Here is a 24,101-nt window from a genome sequence, read left to right as displayed (position 1 = left end):
GATATACAAATATTCAGATCATGTCTTGCCCCCCCCCCCACTTTTAACGTCCAATCGCCGCCACTGAGTGAGCTACTAGTCTGTATGCAAATCTAGAAATATGCCTACAGAAAAATTAAACACACCTGATATTTTGACGTAATTCCGACAAGGAAAAATGCACATATTCCAGCGCATTAAATGTTCATAGACACCCTACGAGAAATATGTTTGGTTGTAATTGCAGAAATTCGTGCATTTCTTTATCGCTTCGCAAATACATGCCTGTTTGAGTAGCCCCCAAACATAAAAGTCACTGGAGTCGAAATACAGAGAATAGGGCGGGTATATGAGCCACTTAAATTGTGGCGATTCTGGATTGTGGATGCCGTTAATTAAGCAGTATAAGCAGGGAGTTGTTGTGAAGCAACATAATACGTGAAGTTCTCCTCGTTTACAAATTCCCTCGTGGCTATATGGTTATCATATTTGCCCATGATTTGGGAGTCCCGGGTTCCTTTCCCGGCGGAAGTTCATGGTTTTCGGATCCCACGTTAACTTGTAGGTCTATGTGCCATATAGGTTTAATGCTGAACGGGACAATAAAGTCGGAATCAACCAGCCAATTAATCCTCGTCCTTTACAAATATTCGAGGAGATCTGCATACGAAGCCTTGGTCACTGTTGCTCTCTTTTATATGTAATGTTCCTGAATTTCCTTATTCATCCATGAATAGAGTGGGTCTATTTGTTTCTGCTGATGATTGCGTGCAAAACTATTTTGGCTTTGGCGACGATCTATGGCGTATTGTTTGTTTCAAGCTCATGGTAATGAACCCAAATTTTATCCACTGTAACAAGTCTGCCCAGAACTCCATCATCTTTAGTCTGAAGAGGAAGCAAAAGTTCCTTACACGCATAAACACGACGCGACGGGTCTTAATTTTAACAGTCAAAAGATGTGGCACCAATCGTTACTGAGTCGCATTGCAACGTGGACAATTTGTACTGAGGGTCTATACTAAAAATGATAGCTATTTGCTTCACACCAATACCCTATACGTTCTGCTACTAAGACCACATTGTAAGCGTCAAAACATCCAAAGATACAAAAAATAGGTTACTTTATCTTATTAACGATGTGTCTCAGACTAGAAAAGTGCCAAGAGACTTCGAAAGAAATGTCAAGATCTCTCTAGCCAAGAAGAACAGAGCGGGAAAATGTAAAGGACAACAAACAATTAACTTGCTGCCACATGCGCTGAAGATATTGTTATTTATTTGTTATATTTTTATATACTCTAGAATTATCGTACAAAGGTTATAGAGGAAAGGAGAAGAAATACTATCGGAGGGTCAGTTGAGGTTCAGAAGAGAAAGAGGAACATGAAATGCAATATTGAACTTACGTTTGGTTGTCGAGCAACTCTTCAGGATAAATAAGTAGGTGACTGCTGCTTTCACGGATTGAGAAAGCATTTGATAATGTGGATTGGAGTATGATGTTCAGGGCACTGAGAATCTCAAAGTAGACTATAGGGACAGAAGAACGATTGTACAAGGACCAACCAGCCCTCATAGAAAGAGAACAGAAAGAACAAGCAAAGGAGTAAGGGAAGAATGTGGACTCTTTTCGCTACTAGCCAACTTATATGTACAAGCTACGAAAGAATTCTTGGCTAGCAACGGAAAAGATATTAAAATAAACGTTTAGATTTTTTCAGTACAAATAGGTTTGCCGACGATATCACATTAAAAGCTGAGGACGAAAATAATCTACTGAAAACATTCTATAATTTGAACGAACGTATGAAAGAAAAATGCAAAATAAAAAAAACAAGAGAATAAAAATGCTGAAATGCACAAAGAACTAATAGCAAATAACAAGCATCTGGTTAAAAGGAGGAAGAATTCAAGAAGTCCACTTTTCATATGCTTGAAGACTATAATCTCCTCAGACGGTAGAAGCAGAAGAGACGTGGCTTCGAAGATAGCAGAAACAAAACAAAACAGGCATTTATCAGGAAGAGAGATGCTAACATCAAAAAACGAGTCTTGGTAGTTAGGAAAACAGTCTTGGAGTTAGGTAGCTGAAGAAAACAGAAGTACGGAAAAAGGAAACTTCTGAAATGTAATGCTGGACCAGAAAACTCGTTATCCCGTGGACGCCGAAAAAGAAAATCGAAGACGTAGTAAAGGAAGCTGACGAAGAACGGCAAATCATGCAAATAATAGAGAAAAGAAGAAACAACATGATTGGTCAACTTATTCGACACTCAGTTTGGATCAAAATATTATTGGAGAGACCAGAAGGAAAATCGACAAGAGGAGGACCAAACAAGGAATATGATTAGGAAAAAGATGACTATCAATCTCTGAAATTGTTGTGTCAAGGACGGGAAAAATTTTAAATATTATCCACATTGGCCACCAACCTATGGTTGAGAAGAGAAGAAGAAGAATGTAGCATCTAGATTGCAATATTATCTGAAAACTGGCGCGAAACACCATAACTATAGTGAATCATAGACAACAATTACCCAGTGTTCTTATCTTTCCCATTCTTTCCGCTTCATTTGCGAGAACGAAAAACTCAGAAGACGGAACGATTCATATACGTATTCGAATCATTCACAACAATTCATTTGATAGGAATAAGTTATCTGTGCAAAAAGAAGTATAGGTTTCAATAATTCAAATGAACGAATCTAATGACCTAATCATTTTCGTGAATCAGAATAAATGAATCGATTCACCAAAATGAATAATTTTGCCCATCACTAGTATAAGTTAAATAAAATCACTATTTTGGTCCCTTGAATTCAATTTACTTTGTTTTCGTTTTAATTTCAAAATCTTATCTGACATTTGTACCAATACGATAGTAAGAAGGTGTTTCTTTTCCTTGTGGCTACCTTACATTCTTTCCTACAATGTCAGGATATATGGGTAACATTATTAGAGAAAACAGTAGGCCAATCATTTCTGTACAGTGTACTCAAGGGAGGTTTAGGATTTGTCCTTCATCATTGAGCAAAATACCTTGTATGACGCAAAGGTAAACGTTTACCATATTGAGATTATACAAAGAACTGAATGATATGAAATTATGAGTGTGAAGATAATTCGATAAATTCTGGGTATTTTAGTGTTCTTGTATCTTCAGGTGACAATTACGAACGGGTAACACTTTATAAGAATGGTAACATTCAACTCATAGACTCATCAACAAAGACAGGAAGTGGCTTACTAATGCATTTAGCACTTTTATTGTTCATAGGAAAAGTTCGTTTGTAATTTTCCTAGTCGCATGAATTTGGAATCTAAGTGAAGTCTTGATCAGACTACGGTAGATATTTCACCTCCAGTGAAACGAAGGAGAACTGAACCTAGTGTTACCGGTAAGATAACCGAACCTAACCTTAGTAGTGACGTAAATGTGATTGTGTGACTCGACCTAACCCTAGGGTAGTACGATTACGTTCACCTAAGAAGCATGTAAGTACAAGATCTAATCACGTTCGATGGATACTTCGTAGAAATCCCATAGATGACGAAAATTCTCAAAGTAAGAAACAAAGAACTGTAGATGTAAATAACGCGCAAGACTGTATTCCGGTTTATGATTTTCAATGCAACCTAAACAAATTCATTGGTCATGTAACTTAAACTAATGTAGGGACGTCCGAAAGGATATATCAAATTGATTCCTAATATGGCCACATATGTCTTAATGTTATTTGTTTTCTTTGATATTTGTATTTCATAATATTTATGCGTTTTCCTATGATAGCAGAACACATTATCAATCACATTATTCGTGTTCCATATTATTGAAGTATATTTAAAATTTCTCAAATTGTCTACAAATGCCTTAATGTTATGTGTATTATTTAATATTTGTGTTTCATACTATTTATGTGTTTTCCTATGGTTGCCAAAATGCAATATCAATCACATTATTCATGTTATGATTTTAATAAGACGTTAATTATTATGTTATGTTCGGATTATTATCATATTTCAATCTTAATCTATATTTTGTTTAACTATATCTTATATTCGATCATTTTGTGTTCAAAAAACAACTATATGAATTCATATACATCTTTTTTCAAAATCTTCTTCATGATGCCTAAATAAATAATTATTAATTTGTAACAAGCATTTAATGGACCCGAAAAAGGACTTAAAAATCAAACAACTTGTAAATCAAATTTCGAATGTGCCTTATCGTCGTTGAAACGTAGAAATAAATGAAGATGATAATAAAGTTTAAAGTAAATATGATGATAAATATGATAACAATATTGTTATAAAATTAAATATGATATATATATATATATATATATATATATATATATATGTATATTTATACGAATTGTAATTTTCAAGTATACGAGGTGCGTTCGAAAACTCGAATGATCAACATGTAAAGGTAAACGATCCAGAATTCTTTTTCTTTTTATTAAGTAAACGAATAAAAAGAAAAGTCCGTCGGTCGCCATAATATACAACGGTACGTTGTATATTTGTATATTGTTACTACTTGTAAATTTTTATTACTTGTAAATTTTGGGCGTAAAGTATTTTATATATGTACTAGACTGGTTAGATTATTCGAAGAAGAAAAAGAAGAAAAAGAAGGAAGTTAGATATAATATCGATATATAAAAAAGGGAGATATTCATATGTTTTAAATAATATGATTGTCGATAGGAGGTTGTCAGGGACAAGATATAAATAAAATGGAATTAATACAAAAACGGAGTGTGTGTTATTTAATGGCTCTATTTATATAAAAAGAACCAGTAATATATTCGTTGTACATAATGCTCGAAATTGAATTCTTTGCCAAATTTCACAATTTTCCTTTTTCTTGCGTCCCTTCTGCTTGTGTCGTTCTTTGGTTGCTTCGATTGTGTCCATTTCTGAATAGAAACACCAACTATATCTCTGTTACAGTGCTTCCACTTCAACCGACTCTTGCAAAGTTAAAACCTCGCGTCGGTTCCTCGTATCTATCAGTGCTTGCCTCAGTGGCGCTCTCTACCGCGAGCTGTGTGTAACTTTGTTGTGCAAGAGTCGGGTGGGTGAAGTGGAAGCACTGTTGCGGAGATATATTTAGTGTTTCTGTTTCGAAATGAACACAATCAAAGCAGCCGAAAAACGACAGAAGCAGAAGGGACGCAAGAGAAAGGGAAATTGTGAACTTTGGCAAAGGATTGTTTGAAGAGGGTCCTCACCTTGAGGGCCCGAAAATGGTGGAAAAACCGTGCGAAAAACATGTTTGATTTCAGTTTCATTTCTTTTTGACAATGTTGCCATCACTTTTAGGCTCCGAAAAAATATATGTTGTACATAAGGGTATAACATATTTTTTAACCAAAAAATCAGGAACGTATCCCCCAAAATTTTTGATACATTTTTTAAAAATTTTCAACACGTAAAAAATAAAGAAAATATTGATGGATAGTTTTGAAAAATGCGCATTTGCTTCTAGATAATATCTACAATCTGTGAAACTTTCGAAATTTTTGGACCACCCTCATCAAAATTAAAAAATGTTCAATTTTGAGCATATATGATACGATAATTCGGTAAGGGGAGGAGGTAAGGGGTCAAAATAGTTTTGAGGTAGTTTTAGGTCAAGGGTAACTTTTTTGGACAATAGCGACCCAATTTGGATCAAGGGCCGATTTCACTATTTTACCAGGAAAGACCCTTTACGTTATTCTCTTCATCATTTCCAAACTTAGCCCTATACATGAATGCTATGTTTATAGTTCTTAAGTTCCATTACAAACTTGGTGATTAAATGAGAATTCTACCAATTATACAGTTTTTCCTTGAATTCTAAACATTTTGATTTTTGGATTTATTTCCTTCCTAATCCTGACGATTCAATTACAATGAACATGAATGAGTAGAAAAGGGCTTCAACTATAAAAGTCATCTGTACCATTAAAGAAATATGCTTGAATACGATCGCTGGAGGACCATGTGCAAGATTTTTTTTGTTAAATAATGAATTTCCATAGAACTGGATTGATCATGCCACAGATGAAAACAACTTTCTTGGTGGTTATCCTGTTCGCTAGATCTGTCATTATGTAACTTCTTGTTTTCAAACTTTATTAAGAGGTCCCATCTCGGTGAAATTAAAATACAGCAAATTTTACAGTAATTATGTGATATCTTCAAATAGAAACAAAAAATAATCGAAAAGTGCAACAAGAGCTCGCTAGACAATATTATTTTATATGACATACCGTTATCACGACTCACTTTTCTGCCTTTCGATTTCCAGTCATTTAGATAATCGGCATTTATTTTCGCGTTTGTAATTGGTTGCAAACGCAAAGCTACTAGGTGACTCGTGGTAACAGTACTTCATGCAAAATAATATTGTCTAGCGGGCTCTAGTTCCACATTTCGATTATCTTTTATCTATTTGAAGATATCACATAATTACTGTAAAATTAGCGGTATTTTAATTTCGCAGTGAGTAAGCCTCTTAAGGAATCAGTCTAGTATACAAATAAGAGAACATATTTCTTAAATACCAATCTACGAAAAAAAAGGACAAAATCTGAGAAGCTAGTCTTATAAAGCAAGAATACATGAAGTGGCTGCTTGATTACAATCTATCATTATTTTTATCAATACTCCATATTTTCTCTTCACAGTAGTCACTCCCTACAACAGCTTTTTCTCTCTGCGTTTCGCGACACCTTTGTGGTCCTTAAAAAGTATTTGGTGGCTTCTGATGTTATCATAATTTTGGATAAACGACATTTTGGTTGTAATAAAAAAGGTAAGTATTCAGAAATTTTGAACAAGATTTTCTATATTTAACTTGTTTTAAACATGCCAAGCAAGCTTTTCTTCTTTGATTTAAGTGAATAGTGAATTGAGAAACAGGCTTAATCTAATTTCAGATTAGTTGCAATCTTGTTAATAGACACACACACACACACACACACACACATATATATATATATATATATATATATATATATATATATATATATATATATATATATATATATATATATAGTTTAAAGTATAATCCAAACCATTAACCGAGTTTCTATCGGAGATCCGGAGATCAAAGTCGGGACTACGTGCCCAAAAAGAATACTTGTTTTTCACTTGTCCATGAAGAGAACTGAATAGACCAACAGTCACACTACTTGGTTAAATATAAAAAATACTTTATTTAATTTATAATATATGATTAATTAGAATAATTGAGTTTCCGAAGTGGCAGAATATGTTACGATGATCACTTTCCTGTAATAGTTTTCCTAAAATAGAAATTTAGTTAAAAGTTATTGCCAACACTGGTTTTCCTCTGTATTCCAAGTTGGAGCAACGGTTTAGAAATGGCAGTTACAAATCAGATGTACTAAGCAATGAGAATGTTGGGTAGGTGCAGTGTCTCGTTTTCTAAAAGCACAATGGTATACTGCATTGACATTCATCGCCATTTGCAGTAAGTATACGGATATTGAGTACGATTGCCAATCAAGAATGTATTACTCTCCTATGATTAGTGTGAACATTAACGTACTTATGCAGAGATTCCTCAAATCAGCAGAATGCAATTTGGCAACATCGCCGCAGAGTAGGAAGTTTTGCATGAAAGTGCATACCACAACGTCGCATCCAAAATGTGACGCGAGAATCGAGAAACCTGTGCCCTGCTATGGCAAATGTTGGAAGAAAAATTCGGTAGGTTTATGGAAAAGTAGTTCTTATATGATACTTTCAAACGAATAAAATTAATGTCTTTAACGAAGTTTCCTGAAGTGTAGCTAATATTTTGATTCACCCTCGTGTTTAATTGTCTAACAAATTTGCAGGTAGAGTCTGCAAGGCCAATGCATCCTGGAATAATAAAAAAATCAACAACATTAGCAGCATGACACCCCGTATACTCAGCCATGGGAGGATCCAGGGAAAGCTGGTGGGAATGACTGCTCCCTCCCTTGCCTTTCCTCCCTACCTTTTTATTGACCTATATAAAAATAGTGCATTATTTCATTCTGATTTGATGTAAACCTTCGTATTTCTACCCTACATTAATCACCCTGGAAACAATTCGGGCTGCCTCCAATCCAATTCCGTTTCCGCTAGTATACCCAACACCATGTATTATCCCAGTATTGTGCTCAGCACTAAAAAATTCGAGAATCCTCAACCAGGATGATTGGTTACTAGATTCTAACCCAGGACTTTCTGTAAACAAATCAACAACTAGTACCATAGTCCAACCGATAATTAGGCCACCACAAAGTTTAATATTCTTCGAAGTGAGTACCAAATTTGGAAAAACTGAAAAAAGTATTGTTGTCCAAAATATACTGTCTCTAGAAATAACTATAAACTTTCCTCTCCGGCTGAGGAAAGAGATGAATCGAACAAAGCGAAATATATATACAACACCACAAAGGAAGGCTTCAATCGAAACACATAGCATTCGTTCTTATGCTCTGGGCATAAAAGGCAGAAGAGAGTTTCCTTGGCTCAAAGGTAAGAGTCATCGTAGTAAGTCTCTGATGGAAGGAAATCACTGCTGGGACGACTACGGAACATGTAATTCCCTCGACAGACATAAAACATCCAACATGGCGGAAGGCAGGAAGGAACGAAGGAAAAGATATACAACACTTTGGCAACCGAAACAACACTTTGTGCTATGTTTCTTACCAACGCATTGCCCGAAGAGAGAAGTCACGGGGAAAGAGTTAAAGGAGGGAATTAGATTGAACCGCGGACATTTATCAGCTGTCCGCCACTCACCGTAAGGTTTTTAAGTCTTAGTCAAGAATTTCTTAAGGTACAGAGTAAAACAACTTCCCCTAGATCTTTACTGATTTCTTTTCTGTATTTTAGCAATACGACCTCCCATCCTAGTAGTATCTACTTATACGATATATCTCTCAAAGGGCAAATCTTTTTTTTAACTATATTTAAAGCGTATCTTTCATTGTTTTATACTGAATATGAGATAAGCTTATCAGTAATTGTATTTTCCTTATACACCTTCTTATAAGGAGATTCTGGACGCATTTTGTTAAAAATGTTTCTGTAGGGAACGGAGGAAAAAAGTAACAGTAACATATAGGCTACACTGCAGCTTAGACAACTATGAATTCCATTAAATAGTTTCAGTTGTTATCTGTGTCCTGGGGACTATTGGAAGTCTTCAAGCGGGTCAGAGGGGAAGAATATGCCCTCCGAAAATAGGACCTGCAGGGAACACTGCTTGGTACAGCACTCAATTGTTGTGAAGGATCTCTGATTCAACTCCAGACTGAGAAAAATCTATTATCCGGACAGCGTTATACGGCACCCTTATGTTTACTACGAAAATCTGTACGAAGCATACATTATCCATATGCTACACACGTACTGCTCTTTTTCCGCTTAGATGTTACATCATGACGCTACAGGATGTAACATCTAACATCCTTCTTTATATTATATAAGTATACGTATACAACATACGTCAGCTATGTTATATACGTCTATCTGTATATGAAATCCTTTACCGCTTATATACAGTTATACAGAAAGTACCTATAGATGGAACACTTAATGGAAAGTATTATAAAACACATTTTTGGTTATATTTTTGTTGGAGGATGTTACATATAGTCATCCTTAAACTACAGAATTAAACCTACGTTCTTACATACGTTTTTTTCTCAGTGCAGCCATGTGAGTTTGTGCTGAAATATATTGTGTTCAAGGGATTTCTCACAGTTCTCCTGTTTCCCACCATAATTTAATTATATTATATAATTTAATTGGTTTCCTAATACTTTTGTAATAATAATTTATTCTGCACTTTAATCTGCAGAATAAATTTATAATTAAAAAAAATAAAATAAACTTATTGTCGTTAGAATCTCGATCGACCTGGACGTATGCAGGCCCAGATGTAATGCCACGTGTCAATGGTAAACTGAGATAGAAACCGAATTAATACTTCCTTCATCTACTGAACAAAATAACTCACATACGTTGAGAGAAGTTTTATCTTCGTATACAACGTAATCCTGACTACGAACCAGTATAATACATAAATTCATAATCAAACAGCAGTAGCAGTTATTCTTAAATAGTATTGGTAGTTGCCAACATTGTACACACAGCCCACTGTGTGTTTAATACGTAAATCGTTTCGTAGATTGCACAGCCCACTGTGCAAAGAATCTATTCATTTCGCAGAATGAGCTTCATTAATAACAAACATTAGACAACAACATTATACCATTTGACCCAGCCTTGTCTGCCTATATTCTGGTTTGTTCCACATAAAAAGTGACCGATTTGAATTAAACGTGATATGTACTCTTCTGTTTAAAGAAACCATCGGAAATAGACCCATTGTTTAGATTTGCAATATGTCAGGAATTATGGGGTTCAGACGAAGGAGTAAAATCTATCCAGTGTTGCACGTTTATACATACTGGCTGTTTTCCCCAAGTCTTCAATTTGAGTATACTATAAAGTTAAAATTATGATTAATGATAAGTTCTAATTGTTTAAACTTAATTTATTTTGTTTTTCATTTTGCTCACCAACTTGTGGTAACATAAATACTAATGTTCAAAACTAAGTATGATTTCATCTCAACCATAGGAAGTTAGTCAATTATGATGCTGGGTTTGCTATTATGTAAATTTACCCCTTAGCCGGCTGCTGTGCATTGTTTACACCGTAAACAAAGGCTAAGAGGTATTTTCTACCATCAATATTTATAATCCGCTTATACTCCTGAATGGTCTGGGGACTATTCCTAAAATATCCCAACCACAAGTTGGAAATCAGTGGATTACAATATAACTCAAGAGTTCATGTAATAAAGAATGTGTGTAGTGCACATCACACTACAGAGCATAGTAGCACAGAAGCGAAAAATATGTTTTTATAAAGTTACAATTACGAAACAGGAGTTAAAACTGTTATGACGTACTTACTTGTGCTCCTACAAGGCCTTCTCGTAGCCGAGGCAAGTCTGTGTGTGACCAAACGCTTTGAGACCACGGTTTTATTTTCCGAAGGTCACTTGAAAAATGAAACCCACGTAGTTGATTGTGAACGAATTTTCTTATATTCCAGGGGAGATCATTGTGCCTGAAAAAAATAACCAGAAAAAATAGTAATTAGTGTACAAACAAACTCATTATTGTTAAGTGTTCAGCTTTTCACACATTTTTCTGAAGTATTACCAAGTATGTAATATAATAAGGTAATAAATGATGATACAATATTAATGAGTGGGTCTAGTTTAATGGTTAATATTCTTGTGTTGGAATTGGGACGACAATTTTTGGATTAAAATTTCGTGGTTGGCAATCCTAACGGCAAATTGTAGTTACTCCCTTAGTTCACCAGGCAAATACTGGAATAGTACTTCCGAAAGAGATCTTGATTGATTGTCTTCCACTTCTTTTCTGATTATTGCCTTATACTTAACTCTATTGTTAAATCGGTGTTTGGGTTCCCGGGTTCGATCCCAGCCCCCGCCAAGTGAACTTTGAGGTGGACAAACACCGTGTGCGTAGGTTTCCTCGGGGTTCTCCCGTTTCCTCCCACTTTCTTCATTCCACCGTTTCATTCATTACTCATCATCACCATCTCCTTTAGCCTAATCGGTATAACCATGGGACGTAAAACTCAAAGATATCATTTCATTTTTTCTATTGTTAAATCTTTGCAGTTCGTTGTCAGATGGGGATTGGCATTCTATTTTATTCATTTTATTCATTTAAGTCCGATGTCGACTCACACTCGATATGTCTTTTTCGTTGCTTTCGGCCAATGTTCAATGTTAGTTGCTTGATATCTTTGTTCTCAACCCTTTTTTAAAATGGCTTTAATGAAGTTGGTTTTAACTGAACTTGAATATGCCAAATGCTGTAGTTCGGCAAAATTAATTCACACTTGTTCAGACAACATCGCAAAATATATAAGAACTGGAAGGGATAAGGATTTCAGCACTTTGCGGTTGCCGAAAGCTTCCTGACTCCAAAAAAGATGTGAGATCACTTTAACGCTCCAGTAGTGATACTGGAGATGCTATTAGACTTCTAGCTATGGTAGTTCCTCCGTCAGTACATAAAATGGAGAAAAATCCATCGCTTGAAGAAGCTATCAAGTCTTGTGATTATGTGCTGGTTTAAATCTGTAAGGCAGCTACTTTAATGCAGTGCTTCTTCCAGACATGTTTTTTTTTTGGGGGGGGGCACTGCCTCCCGGAGCTTTGAGACGGCCCCCAGAGGAATCCAATGTAACATGTCTATAATACAATAATAAATTTGTGCTCCTCAGAATAGTAAGCGTGCCTCTCGAAACACTGCTTTAACGGGGAAATTGCACAGCCCGCGACGGGTAAGAAAAGCGAGATAACACTTCATGACAATCTATTGATGAATTTAGTGTAAATTGGTCTGATAGGCTGAGCCCGGAAGTGCGATTGTAAGTGAATAAATGCTAAAATGTCTAGTGCTACAACCTTAGAAAGTCTATGACTAGCTAGGCATCTTTTAATTGAATGACGTGTAATCAACAAACTTTAGCGTCACATTATTATCTCTACGTTCTAGACCGAATTTCGTTATTTCTAGACCAATTCCCTCACGATGCAGAGTCAACACCAAAATTTCTGTACTACTACAATGGTAGCCCGGGGGGAATCTCCCCCCAAAGAAAATTCATTGCCCCCAGAGAAACTTTCAAAATTTCAGACACAAAATGTAGAAATTACTTCATCCAATTATTTTCTTTTCTTTCCGTGCACGTGCAGACGAAATCCGATCTCTCAATATGCATATAAATGACGCAGACCCAGTCTATATAAATATTAAACATGTAACATCTAAGATAGAATACCAAAATAGTCAATAAAACCTGTATTTCTTAACCCTATGACCGAGTTTGGCAGAACATGAAATTGTCAACTGTTGAAGAAAGGTTTGTATTTTAGTAGGTACTATACTCTCGCCCTATATTATATGTTAGTAGGTAGCATTAGCACAGTTGAGATAGGAAAGGAAAGATAGGGAAGATCTTTCGATCATTCCATATGATCTCTGATGTCAACAGACTTCTTGAAAATGTACAGTTCTTGCATTATTTGAAATAGAGCGCCTAAATCCCATTTCTCACATCGAAAGTAACAGACGTAAATGTGTTTTACGATTGTGAAAGTAAACACACCTTTCTTTAACTAAAAATAAGTCAGTTAAAGGGAGAGATTCAGAGGGTGAGATTTAGAGGGATCAGGGAGGAACAGTTATCCCTCCTGGGTTAGAGATTTATATAGAATTTATCAATATAATAGTAATATATAAGTAAAAGATTGCTATTGAAATGACGAAGATTCTGCTCAGTGCCGTGGCATGGGGGAGGGGCAAGCGGGGCGATGGCCCCGGGTGCCGAAGAAAGGGGCGAAAAATTCGGGAAGGAAAAAGAAAAGAAGGAAAGAAAAAGAGAAAAATTAAACGCATGTGCACATGTGGGCATGTGCACATATATAAAATGAAAGGAAAAAAGTAATAAAAAGTGCTCAAAATCATGGGAAAGCAGAGTTTACTTTTTAAAATTTTTTCACCTTTCGCGGCTGGTCTGTCGACCTTACTCATATGTACGGCGGTGCCGTCGTATACTCTCGCCCCAAGCGCTGATTTTCCACGACACGGCACTAATACTACTGAAGATTTCGTAACCTAACTATTGATGTGTATGCACTGAAGAAACCAATGCTAATATGCTTGATTTAGAATCAGAAGTGTGAGAAAGAATGATAACTTTTTGTTAAGATATTCCTATATGTTTGTTTTAGGACAAAAAAAAAATATATGAGTTAATTTAAATCTTTTTAAAAACTTCTACATTAGTAACAAACAGTAACTACTGAATATAGGAAAAAAATAACTAAAATAGCTACTGTAAATAGCAGTTAAAGCTTAGTCTAAAATATTTTTGCCAGTCTTTATTTAATGTTTTAGATAAAATTAAACGATTGTTATTTTTTTAAAATTATAATCTTACATTGAATATTTATCAGCAATTAGTCTCAATATTAGGTAAGATGTGCATGTGAATGGAATTGTTAAATATGCTGCTTTCTTGCAAAAATACAGAAAAACAACCCTCCCCCAGAGAGTTCACATTCCCCCCGGGTGAAAATGTCTGAATTCAACACTGGTACTCACACGGGAGGGTCCCACAAGTTGCCGCTAAAATCTGATTGCCACATAGCACATCTGATAGAGCATAACAAGAAATGAACATAAGCAAAATTTAGGGTCCTATGGATCAGAAGGGTAGGAGCTAGGGGGCTTCAAAATTTGAATATCCAAAATTTATATCATGGAACTATGTACGTTTAAAGTAAATATCTTGAGAACTGTTAAAGCAATCAAAACAAAAGTTGCACAATATAATGAGAACAAACTGCCCTATTGAAAACCATAACCAGTGTTGCCATAGATGAGGCAGTGTTGTCAACTCAGCATAAACTATTTTGTTTGAAATAGTACCATATATAAGTGTGTACAAATTTAAAATGCATAATTACCACTAAACATAACAGTGAAGTGCAGTGGTACAGTGTTGCACACTGTTGGAGATATGTGTGCTGAAAATGTACAATGCAGAAGTCTGATATGTGGCAACAGATGGTAATAAAGGAATACTATGAATTTAGTTCAAATGCATAACACAGATAGTTAACATAGCAAAATGTCAGCAATGTTACAAAATATCTCGCATTTGAAAACGAAATTGAATGATGCCATTTTTACGTCCTGTGTCAGCTCCGAATCTATATAGGAGTGTAAAGTGGCATCCGAATCACTATGAAAGAGAAAGATTACAATGAAATGTAAGGTGAAAAGTACAACAAAACATGTCCGAGGCCGGATTGGAACCGGCGATGCCTAATATGTCGATTGTCTAGTCTCTAGACCACACGGCTATTCTGGCCGACTAAAAGCGAAATGAAGTAGTAATAAAATAATTGAGGCGCCTAGTATGAAAATCCGCCACATACATTTCGCTTAATTTCGAGTTATCTCATAAAACGTGCAGTGAAGCTCGATATACACGCGTACAAAGTCACATATTTGAACTAGATTTTTTGTATGAAACATTAAGCTTTTAAAGAAAATTATGTTTCCATGGAATTCATTTAGATTAAACATATAACAAGCGATATATAACTTAATTTCGGTAAAAATGGATTTGGGGATTTTTGATACTAGAAGCCTCAATTATATTTCCAATGCTAATATTGTAATATTATAGTGTACAAACATAATCATATGGTATGTAGGAGAGGAAGAAAAAGAATATGTCACTTAACACGAAAGACAGAAACCAAGAAAGTACTCTTCCAAATATTGATAAGATAATCGAGAACCAGTTTACAGAATTAGAAAACACGCGTTTCTTTCCTCACGTGTATCATTTTGTTTTCGCTAGTTGTCTGCTTATTCATCGGGGCTACAGAAGTATATAATGCAAAATCCTCACTTGTTTCAAGTGCTTTCCTTTATTACCCTTTGTTGCCACATATCAGACTTTTCTATTGTACATTTTCAGCATGTGTAGCTCCAATCGTGTGCGACACGGTACCGCTACACTTCACTGTTATGTTCAGTGATAATAGTGCATTTTAAATCTGTACACTCTTGTATATGGCGCTATTTCAAACGAAATATTTTATGCTGAGTTGGTAACACTATTTCACCTATCGCAACAGTGTTGGTAGTTTTCGATAGGGCATGTTGTTCTCATTATATTGTGAAACTTTTGTTTTGATTGCTTGAACGGTTTTTAAGATATTTACTTTAAACGTACATAATTCCATGATATAATTTTTTGGATATTCCAATTTTGAAGCTCCCTAGCTCCTATACTCCTGGTCCATAGCACCTTAAATTTTCCTCATGTTCATTTCTCATGATGCTCTATCAGATGTGCTATGCGACAATCAGATTTTAGCGACAACTTGTGGGACCCTCCCGTGTCAGAAGTTTTTATTATTTTGTTGAAAAACAATCTAATTCTATAATTTTTTGTTGAAAATATAGGGGGAAGTATTTTACAATTACTTATTCTCTTTTTAGTGTAGAATAATACTCATTCAATACTACATAGACGTAGTGGCTTTGGAGGGGGGTCGACGTGAAGTATTGGACCCCCTAAAGCTTGGACGCCTTCCTACAAAAATGTTTGGGTGAACGCCTGATGTGGGATGCGAACCATATGAGCTCCCGCCGGGAAACGAACCTGGACCTTCTACGCTAACCGCTTAGCCATCACGAATTTCTCTATTAGAATCTAAACTCAACTTTATTGAATTGACATCCACTAGGGATCATTCTGCTTAGAAGAGTAATAAGTAGTCTATGTCTACTACTGGGACCACACATTGTCCATAGAAGCAATTTTGTCATGTTTACAGGTGATACCTACGTAACCGAAAGTGTTAAGAACACCATCCTGTTATTCGTTTGGTGGAATAGGAAAGCCTTTTGAACAATTTCAATCTGATGAACCGGCCAAAAATAAACACTAGAGAAGTATGCTTGGTTAATTTCGAAAATATGTAATTTAATACTTCTTTAATTCTTTAAAAAAAATGTAAAAAACGATGATAATTTCTTTATAAACTGTATATCACTTTGAATACTAAACACGCACATATACGGAGTGGACGAAGTTCCATACACAGCAGATCACGTTTAATACTCCTTGTGTTTCATAGGTCGTAATTTTGTTATTAGATGATATAAAAATGTTCCTTACTGTTTCGTTGGCATCTATGTTTTAAAGCAGTGTGCATGTTTTACGGCAGAAACGGCGTGAAAACGTCCATCGGTCAATATCATACACCTCAATTTTGAACAAGAAATTGTCGATCGTTTTTGGTGGAGAGGTATTACACATGTTTCTAGTGGTTTTGGTCAAATATGCGTACTGTGAAACAGAACTACAAAGAAGAGAATATTCCTTTCTGAATTCGTGAACTGTTTTTGTGAGACACTTATTGTATACAAAGAGGATTCCAAGAAAACATTTTTCCCACAACATTCCACCACAAAAGCCATACTTTGTAAAGAGCCCTCTTCGAAGTTTCACATTCAAGAAAATATTTCGCATTATAAATAAATACACTTCAGTACGATGCAGAAGGTACAAATGTTATCCAATGTTTAAAAATATTATAAAACTGTATTAAATATCCTTTATGTATATTATATGTTATATAATTTATTAATATATATAGCAAAAAGGTAAGCGTTCTTGAATAGACCAATCTCTCACAGGCCAGCATTCAAATTGGTAATAATGCTGAAATTTCCGGACACAATCTTCTTGACGTAAGAAATGCATATTTTCAGTACTGCTAAACGTTTTGCTCACTTAAATAGCATTTTGTAAATGCTAGGTGGGTTAGTATTTATATTTTGCAAAATGTTCATTTTCGTTGGTTCATGAAACTTTTTAAGTGGAAAAAGCGAAGTTAAAAGGTTTAAAGTATCGAGTGAAATTTCATGATATCTCATCTTCTTCATTAAGAATGGTAACTGCTAATTTTCTATTTGATTATTTTAATTTTTAGTTGTATAATATGTTCTAAGATCTTGATTATAAAATCAATAGCAAATTATCATAGTGGTATGGGCATAAGCATGAAGCGTTCCGGAAGTTCGCTTTGGAAAGGTGGCAATTTGTATATAAATAAAAATTAATCTTGTCCCTGTAGCTGAACCTATATTTTTAACCTGTTTCTTTCTTGCCTCGTGCATAAGTGGAAAATTAATTTAATAGACTTGAAAAAACCCTCTTGAATGATTACAAGTTTTACATGCTTTATTTATTTAAATTAACACGGACTTGATTAATGCTGCATTTTTTGTGGTAACAATAATCGCGGTGGTCGAAATAATCATTTACATTAAATACAATTGGAGCATGCTCAGAAATGCCTCGAAACGATATGACATATATTTCCCATTGATTCCACACAGTACCAATTCCAATCAAATTGTAAACGATAAAATCTAATCAAATTGTTAAACAGTTGATTTTTTCCCTGTCTTTCATTCCCATCATGAGATGGGCGGGCCGCATAAGGTTATGCCTTCTCTATGGCCAGTGATATAAGAAAAGGTTTGGTGAGGTAATATGAGATGGTTCTCAGGCTGTTATGCAATGTTAAGAAATAAACAGGTCATTTAATAAAGAGTTGCAGAAGCAAAGTCATTTAGAGATGAGCATGGAGTGGTGCATAGAATGGGAAGGTCGTTGAGTTCAGACGGTTGAAGCTAAACTGGAGAGGAATCCATGTGTGGGATCATGGTTTATATAAATTTTAAAAAAGAAGTTTCAACCTTTCTTACAAGAGAAAAACTTCTCTGAAGGAGTCATGGGTGCCAAGGAGGAGGATGAAATAATTGATATTTGCCACAATAAGTATCGATATTAGTATAAGCTAATTCAAATTTTATGAAACGTTTATGGTAATACTGCACATTTTCAAAGAATATTCATGATAATCTTGCGCCCCGCCGTCACGTCTCCACTTTTTTCAAAACATTGCAATAATTAAAATGTTATTTTCTTCTGTGTAACTTATTTATTAAAATTACTTCTTAGTATAAAAGGTTTTATTTTCATTGAAACAACAGATATACACCACCCTATGGACTCTATGAGTGAGTGAATTTTAGCTTCTAGACCAAGATATAACCTAAGATATTAGAACTGAAAACTTTAGGGGTTGCATGAACTAAATTCTTCAAAGGTCTCGGGGAGACAAGTTAATTTCATTAACCATGTAATGGACTTTACGTTCTGTCTTCACTGCCATATTTCACCTTCTGAGTCAATATAAATCCTGAGATATGAACGCCGAAACTTTGGGGGCTCTCATGAAGGTAATCTATAAGGTGCATTTCCTGACCCATCCATTATCTCTGTTTTCCCAGATAAGGCGCTAATATCACGCGAACTTCCAAACTTTCGACGCCCTTATCTCAGTAATTATGTTGGCTCAGAAGTTAAACTTAGTAGCCCAGACAGTCCATGCCCTACAATGCCTATCCATTACCTTGGCTAGCGCGGACACTAATGGTATTGCGATGTTAGTCTCAAATTTTGAGCGCCCAGATCCCAGTAGCTGTGTCGGCCCAAAAGTCGGAATTTGATAACCCAGACAGTCCATAATATGTACTTCGTGGCCCATTTATAATCTGTCCTAGCCCAAACACTGAAGCCATCGTTTCCCAAACTTTTAGCTCTCATATCTCAGTAACTATGTTGGTCCGGATGCCGAAATTTGTAGGAGTTGATCGGTCATAAAGTGTACTACCCGGCCCATCCACTATTTCAAATTGCCCGGATACTCTAAGAGTTCGTAAAGTTAGGCTCCAAACACTCGACGCCTATATCTCAGTAACTATTTGCTCAGAAACTGAAGTTTTCTAACCCAGGAAGCTCATAAGATCTCCTAGATGGTACATAAGTTATATCGGCTATTTGGACTCAGTATCTATGTTGGTACAGAAGGTAAACATGGTTTGATCAGACAGCTTGTAGAATATACATTCTGGCCCACTCATTTTTGCTAGCCCAGACACTGGGGGGGGGGGCAAACTTCACACGAGCCTCTAAAATTTCAGCTACATATCTCAGTAACTACGCTGGCGCAGAAACTGAAATTTTCTATCGCAGATAACCCATAAAATGTACTTCATGTGTCCAAGACACCTATGGGCTGTCATCATGTGATTTCTCAAAGTTTTTGCCAATGTTAGAAATTCGCAAAACATTCTTCAGAAGGAAATTTGTCTAAGGCAAGATAAGTCTTGCAAGAAGTTAAAAATATTATAGCAGCTTACATATATATATACTGTATGTTCGACACTTCATGAATCTTTCATAGAGAATAAAATAAATACAAATGCTTTTTCTTTGCGAGTTCGAACTGAGACATTCAGCACATATGACTGCAAGATACTTGAAAACTGGATTTCGGTCAGGAGTGGTGAATGAACGCATCTTACGCCATTGTTTCGTAAACTTTTGTGCTGGTGACTTAACATTGAAAGCTGAGGGTCATGACCATTAACTAGCAGCATATTTTGATATTTTCTAAGGAACAATGGAATTGGGCATACGCTATCCTGTCGTTCGGAGAACCATTACAACTGGTAAGGTGATAAAGTTATACTCATAGTTAGCTCATAAATTAACTAAACGGCTCCAGACGGCGATTTTTGTTAGCCAACTTATGTAGCATCCATTAGTCCAACCTTTTACATTACCAATTGCACGGTTCGCTGAATGGCAGAGGTATTGCGCTTGTCTAGCTGGTTCCTGTGGCAAGTACACTTTTCCGAGCGCCCGCTTCCACGGTGTTCTTGAGAAGCTCGTTCTCGCCATACACTACCACATAAGAAACAACATAACATATTCAAGTTAGACTGTGCCCGCGAAGCTTAATTTCCAACATACTTGCTGTGTCACCAGAACGAGTTTTAACAAACTAACAAAAAACATGCTTTCATTCGCCATTCCTTGCCCAAATGGTTTTCCAACATGCTCTGTAGAATGGACCAATTTGTATTCGTGAAGAAAAATAATACTCGCAGTTTTGTGATCTCAATGGTTCACTTCCATGTATCACTCTTAAAAACATATTGCCTTCTAACTGTCTGTGTACCAGAGATTGTTTACTCCACGTGAATAGAGTTACTAACGTTAAACGCTTTGCCGTAGTTCATCCCTGTATTGTGTTGCTAGGGCGAGTTTGCCACCAGATGTCAAAGCAGTGATTTTATTCTCATCAATACAATGCGAAGATTGTAATCATATAAGTGAAATTAAATAACCAATTTGCTTTTAAAGTAAATCTTCACATTATGCTTATGGGCTAATATGTTGTGTATATATATTCCTTTATTTTTTGGCACTTATAATCCATTCTACACTCATAATATACCTTGATAATACTTTTGTGACAGCAATAACTGTTGTAATTGAGCTATTCCTGTTCATTGAATAGAATAGAGTTGCTAGACAATCCCATTATTTAATATACAATATTAAAATTCAAACAAATCATCTAATAATAACTTCACTTGTCTCTATCATGTAAGTTTACCTTAAGAACAAAGTATTAAGTAAATAATAATAATAATAAAAAGCATGTTCTCTTTTTCTAAGGAAAAGACGTTTCCTAAGGACTTCCACTGAGAGTAGCACGGGTTATAGATGGATTCACACCTATGATTATCAGGTACTGAAATTAATGTACGCAAACTGATATGTTATAGGAAATGTATCTGGTGATTATCGCATATTTTAAAAGCGTAAACGAAGAACCAGCTACTGCGCCATCACCGTTTCACACTTGTAAATATTGGAATAATTGCTGTATTAAAGAGTTACGCTTAATTGTTTATTATTTATTAAGTAGTACTTAGTAAAATAGTGTTAAAGACTATGCCTTCGAACTAATCATGATATTAATCTTAAAAGACAAACTGGACAAGAAAGAAAATATAAAAGAAGTGGTTAGTTCCTTCAGTAGCAATTTTAGTTATTTATACTTTACAAATAATGACTCTGAAGAGTCCGCCAGAAAAATGTATACACTCTTTGTGATCCTGTATCAGGATACATGGCATTGACAATATTGTTCTGAAATTTTGGTATGTTGTAGTATGGTTTTTCGCCCAACAGATGTCAGCATTGTTTTCAGTTAAAATAATGTTGTAGTACGTTTTTTTATCAACAGATGTCGGTACTGTCAGCACGGTTAGTGATATGAAATGGCAGGAGCACACTTGACAATCTGCAGGGACATTGAATTGGACGAAGAGAGGCCATTGAGTTCCCTCCCCGTTCGCCAGATCTTACCCCCTCATGGACTTCTGCTTGTGGGGAACTGTGAAAGATGAAGTGTATCAAAGTAAGCAGCGTACGCTCGAGAATCTTCGTCAGAAGATTACAGAGGCAGTGCATCGGTCTACATTGACCGCTATAGGTGCAGCGACTTCTCATCGTTCTGTTAGGTGTTTGGCCGACTACGGCGAACATTTTGAACATCTAATGCAGGGCCGTGCCGTGGAAAATCAGCGCCCGGGGCGAGAGTATACGACGGCGCCCCCATACACATATTCCAAGCAATTTTTCCTATCTTTTTTCCTTTTTTCTCCCGAGCAATTTTTCGCCCCTCACTTCGGCGACAGAGGCCGTCGCCCCGCTCGCTCCCCCCCCCCATAGCACGGCCCTGATCTAATGTGAACATATGCTTACTTGAAGGTTTATAAAACATGTTTGAACAATAAGTAAATGTAATTAAGAAATATGATATACTGTTTTTTCTTAATCCGTAAGTACTCTCTCCCTTTTAGTGACACCAGTACTCTCCCGGGGATCCAATAGACCCCCAAATTGATATTAGTTTTTTACAATAAAAATAGTTCTTTTAAATAATTAAGACAATGTAGCATAATTCTAGACATGTTTTTAAAAGTATTTGCTGCAATTAGATTTTTTGTACTCGTTTCGAGACGTTTATTTATATTTTCAGCAGGTCTTCTGGTTAACAACACAAAATTTACCTGTTTGGGGGTCTGTGAACACCCCGCACGAGTACTTAAGGGTTAAACAGTATGTACATTCGTCTGGCGGTCTTTGTATTATCATTAGTAGCTGCAACCAAGCCTTCGCCTCCTTTCCTGTCGAAAAAGTGTAAAAGCTCTTCAGGTCAACTATCCTGAATGAGCATTTTCATTCATACCGGGATATTACCTCACATAATTGTCCCAGTCCACTTCCTTCCATCCCCATTTCTTTCTTCCTCTCTAATTATGCGGGTGGTGTAATCACTGAGGGACGTTGTTAGTTGACGGGATAACATGACCATACTTGGTTAAAGCCCAGAAATATATTTCCTAACCATTATCCCTAGTTGAAAATGTGATGCTCTACATCCGCAAGCCTCAGTTATGGTTCACAGTCCACGCTAATAGAACGCCCCGCCGTTCGTGACTTCTATGCTTGTGTTGTATAAGAACTCTAAACATGAAATACTCAAACTGAAATGAAAGCTATATTTATAGGTCAGATATTGAAAAAATAGACGACATAATTAGTGGTTGGTTGAGTTTGAAGTTAAAAATCCCTTTTTTCAAAGCATACAGTAATGGTTCTCAATTACTTCAGAGTTGCAATTCCTCTTTTTATTGTTAATATTATGTCTAACACCTGGGAAACAATATAAATTTCCTATATAATAACTTGGTACATATCTTTTGAAAGTTTTATTAAATCTATTAATTTTACATTTCAAATTTGGTTCAGATCTGAATTATTATTAATATTATATGTTCTCTTTTAGTTCTTCTTGGTAGGGTAATGTTATTATTAAGAATTCTGTATGTTGGCAGATCCTGAGAGTAATCTTTAGTACGTCTGAGACTAAACCTATGTACACGTTGCGAATATGTCGTCGGTCTCTCCAGTTGACCACGATTTCTTTACGTATTTGGAGAAGTTTGGTTCAACATATTGATCCAGTTGAAAGCTTTTTGACAATCGATGAAGCACATATCTTCTTTTATGTCAAAAACCCGTTCTGAAATAATTAACTCATAAACTCAATAGAATCTCTGTTGCCTTTTCCTTTCCGGAACCCAAATTGATCTTCCTTCAACATCCCTTCTATCGTACTTTCCACCCGTCTGTTCAGTATGCGCGAAATAATCTTTCCAGTGTGGGAAGTAAGGCTAATGATGTTCCTGTGATCGGTGCAGGTCTTTGTTAACTTTTCTTGGGTAATTGAACTACTATAACATCAAAAAAGTCCTTTAGTCATTCTCCAATCATGTAGCTGTTGTTAATTCATGTACTGACTTGTTAATGTAGCGAAGTCAGTACTTTCATTATATGTCTCCTAATCCCTTGAGCGAATCTCCTGGTATGTCGTCGTCTCCAGTAGTCTTCGTCCTTCACATCTCTTTGGTGGCTAGCACTACATCACTTTTCAATATACTCGGACCTTTTTCTTCATCATCCACTTC

General features: G+C 35.8%; 1 protein-coding gene across 2 annotated transcripts in view; it reads right to left on the bottom strand.

Moving 5' to 3' along the window:
- The window catches only part of LOC145671542 (dipeptidase 1-like), a 718,611-nt gene that overhangs the window by 267,969 nt on the left and 426,541 nt on the right, over positions 1-24,101 (bottom strand). For both annotated transcript variants that reach the window (XM_081740732.1, XM_081740737.1), the window contains one exon: positions 10,974-11,130. In XM_081740732.1, coding sequence (XP_081596858.1) covers positions 10,974-11,130 — 157 coding nt within the window. The remainder of the gene's footprint in view (positions 1-10,973; positions 11,131-24,101) is intronic.

This window comes from Thermobia domestica, chromosome 2 (genome assembly GCF_964235325.1).
Source record: "Thermobia domestica chromosome 2, izTheDome1.hap1.1, whole genome shotgun sequence".
Taxonomy (NCBI): domain Eukaryota; kingdom Metazoa; phylum Arthropoda; class Insecta; order Zygentoma; family Lepismatidae; genus Thermobia; species Thermobia domestica.
This window is presented reverse-complemented; position numbering and strand designations above follow the sequence as displayed.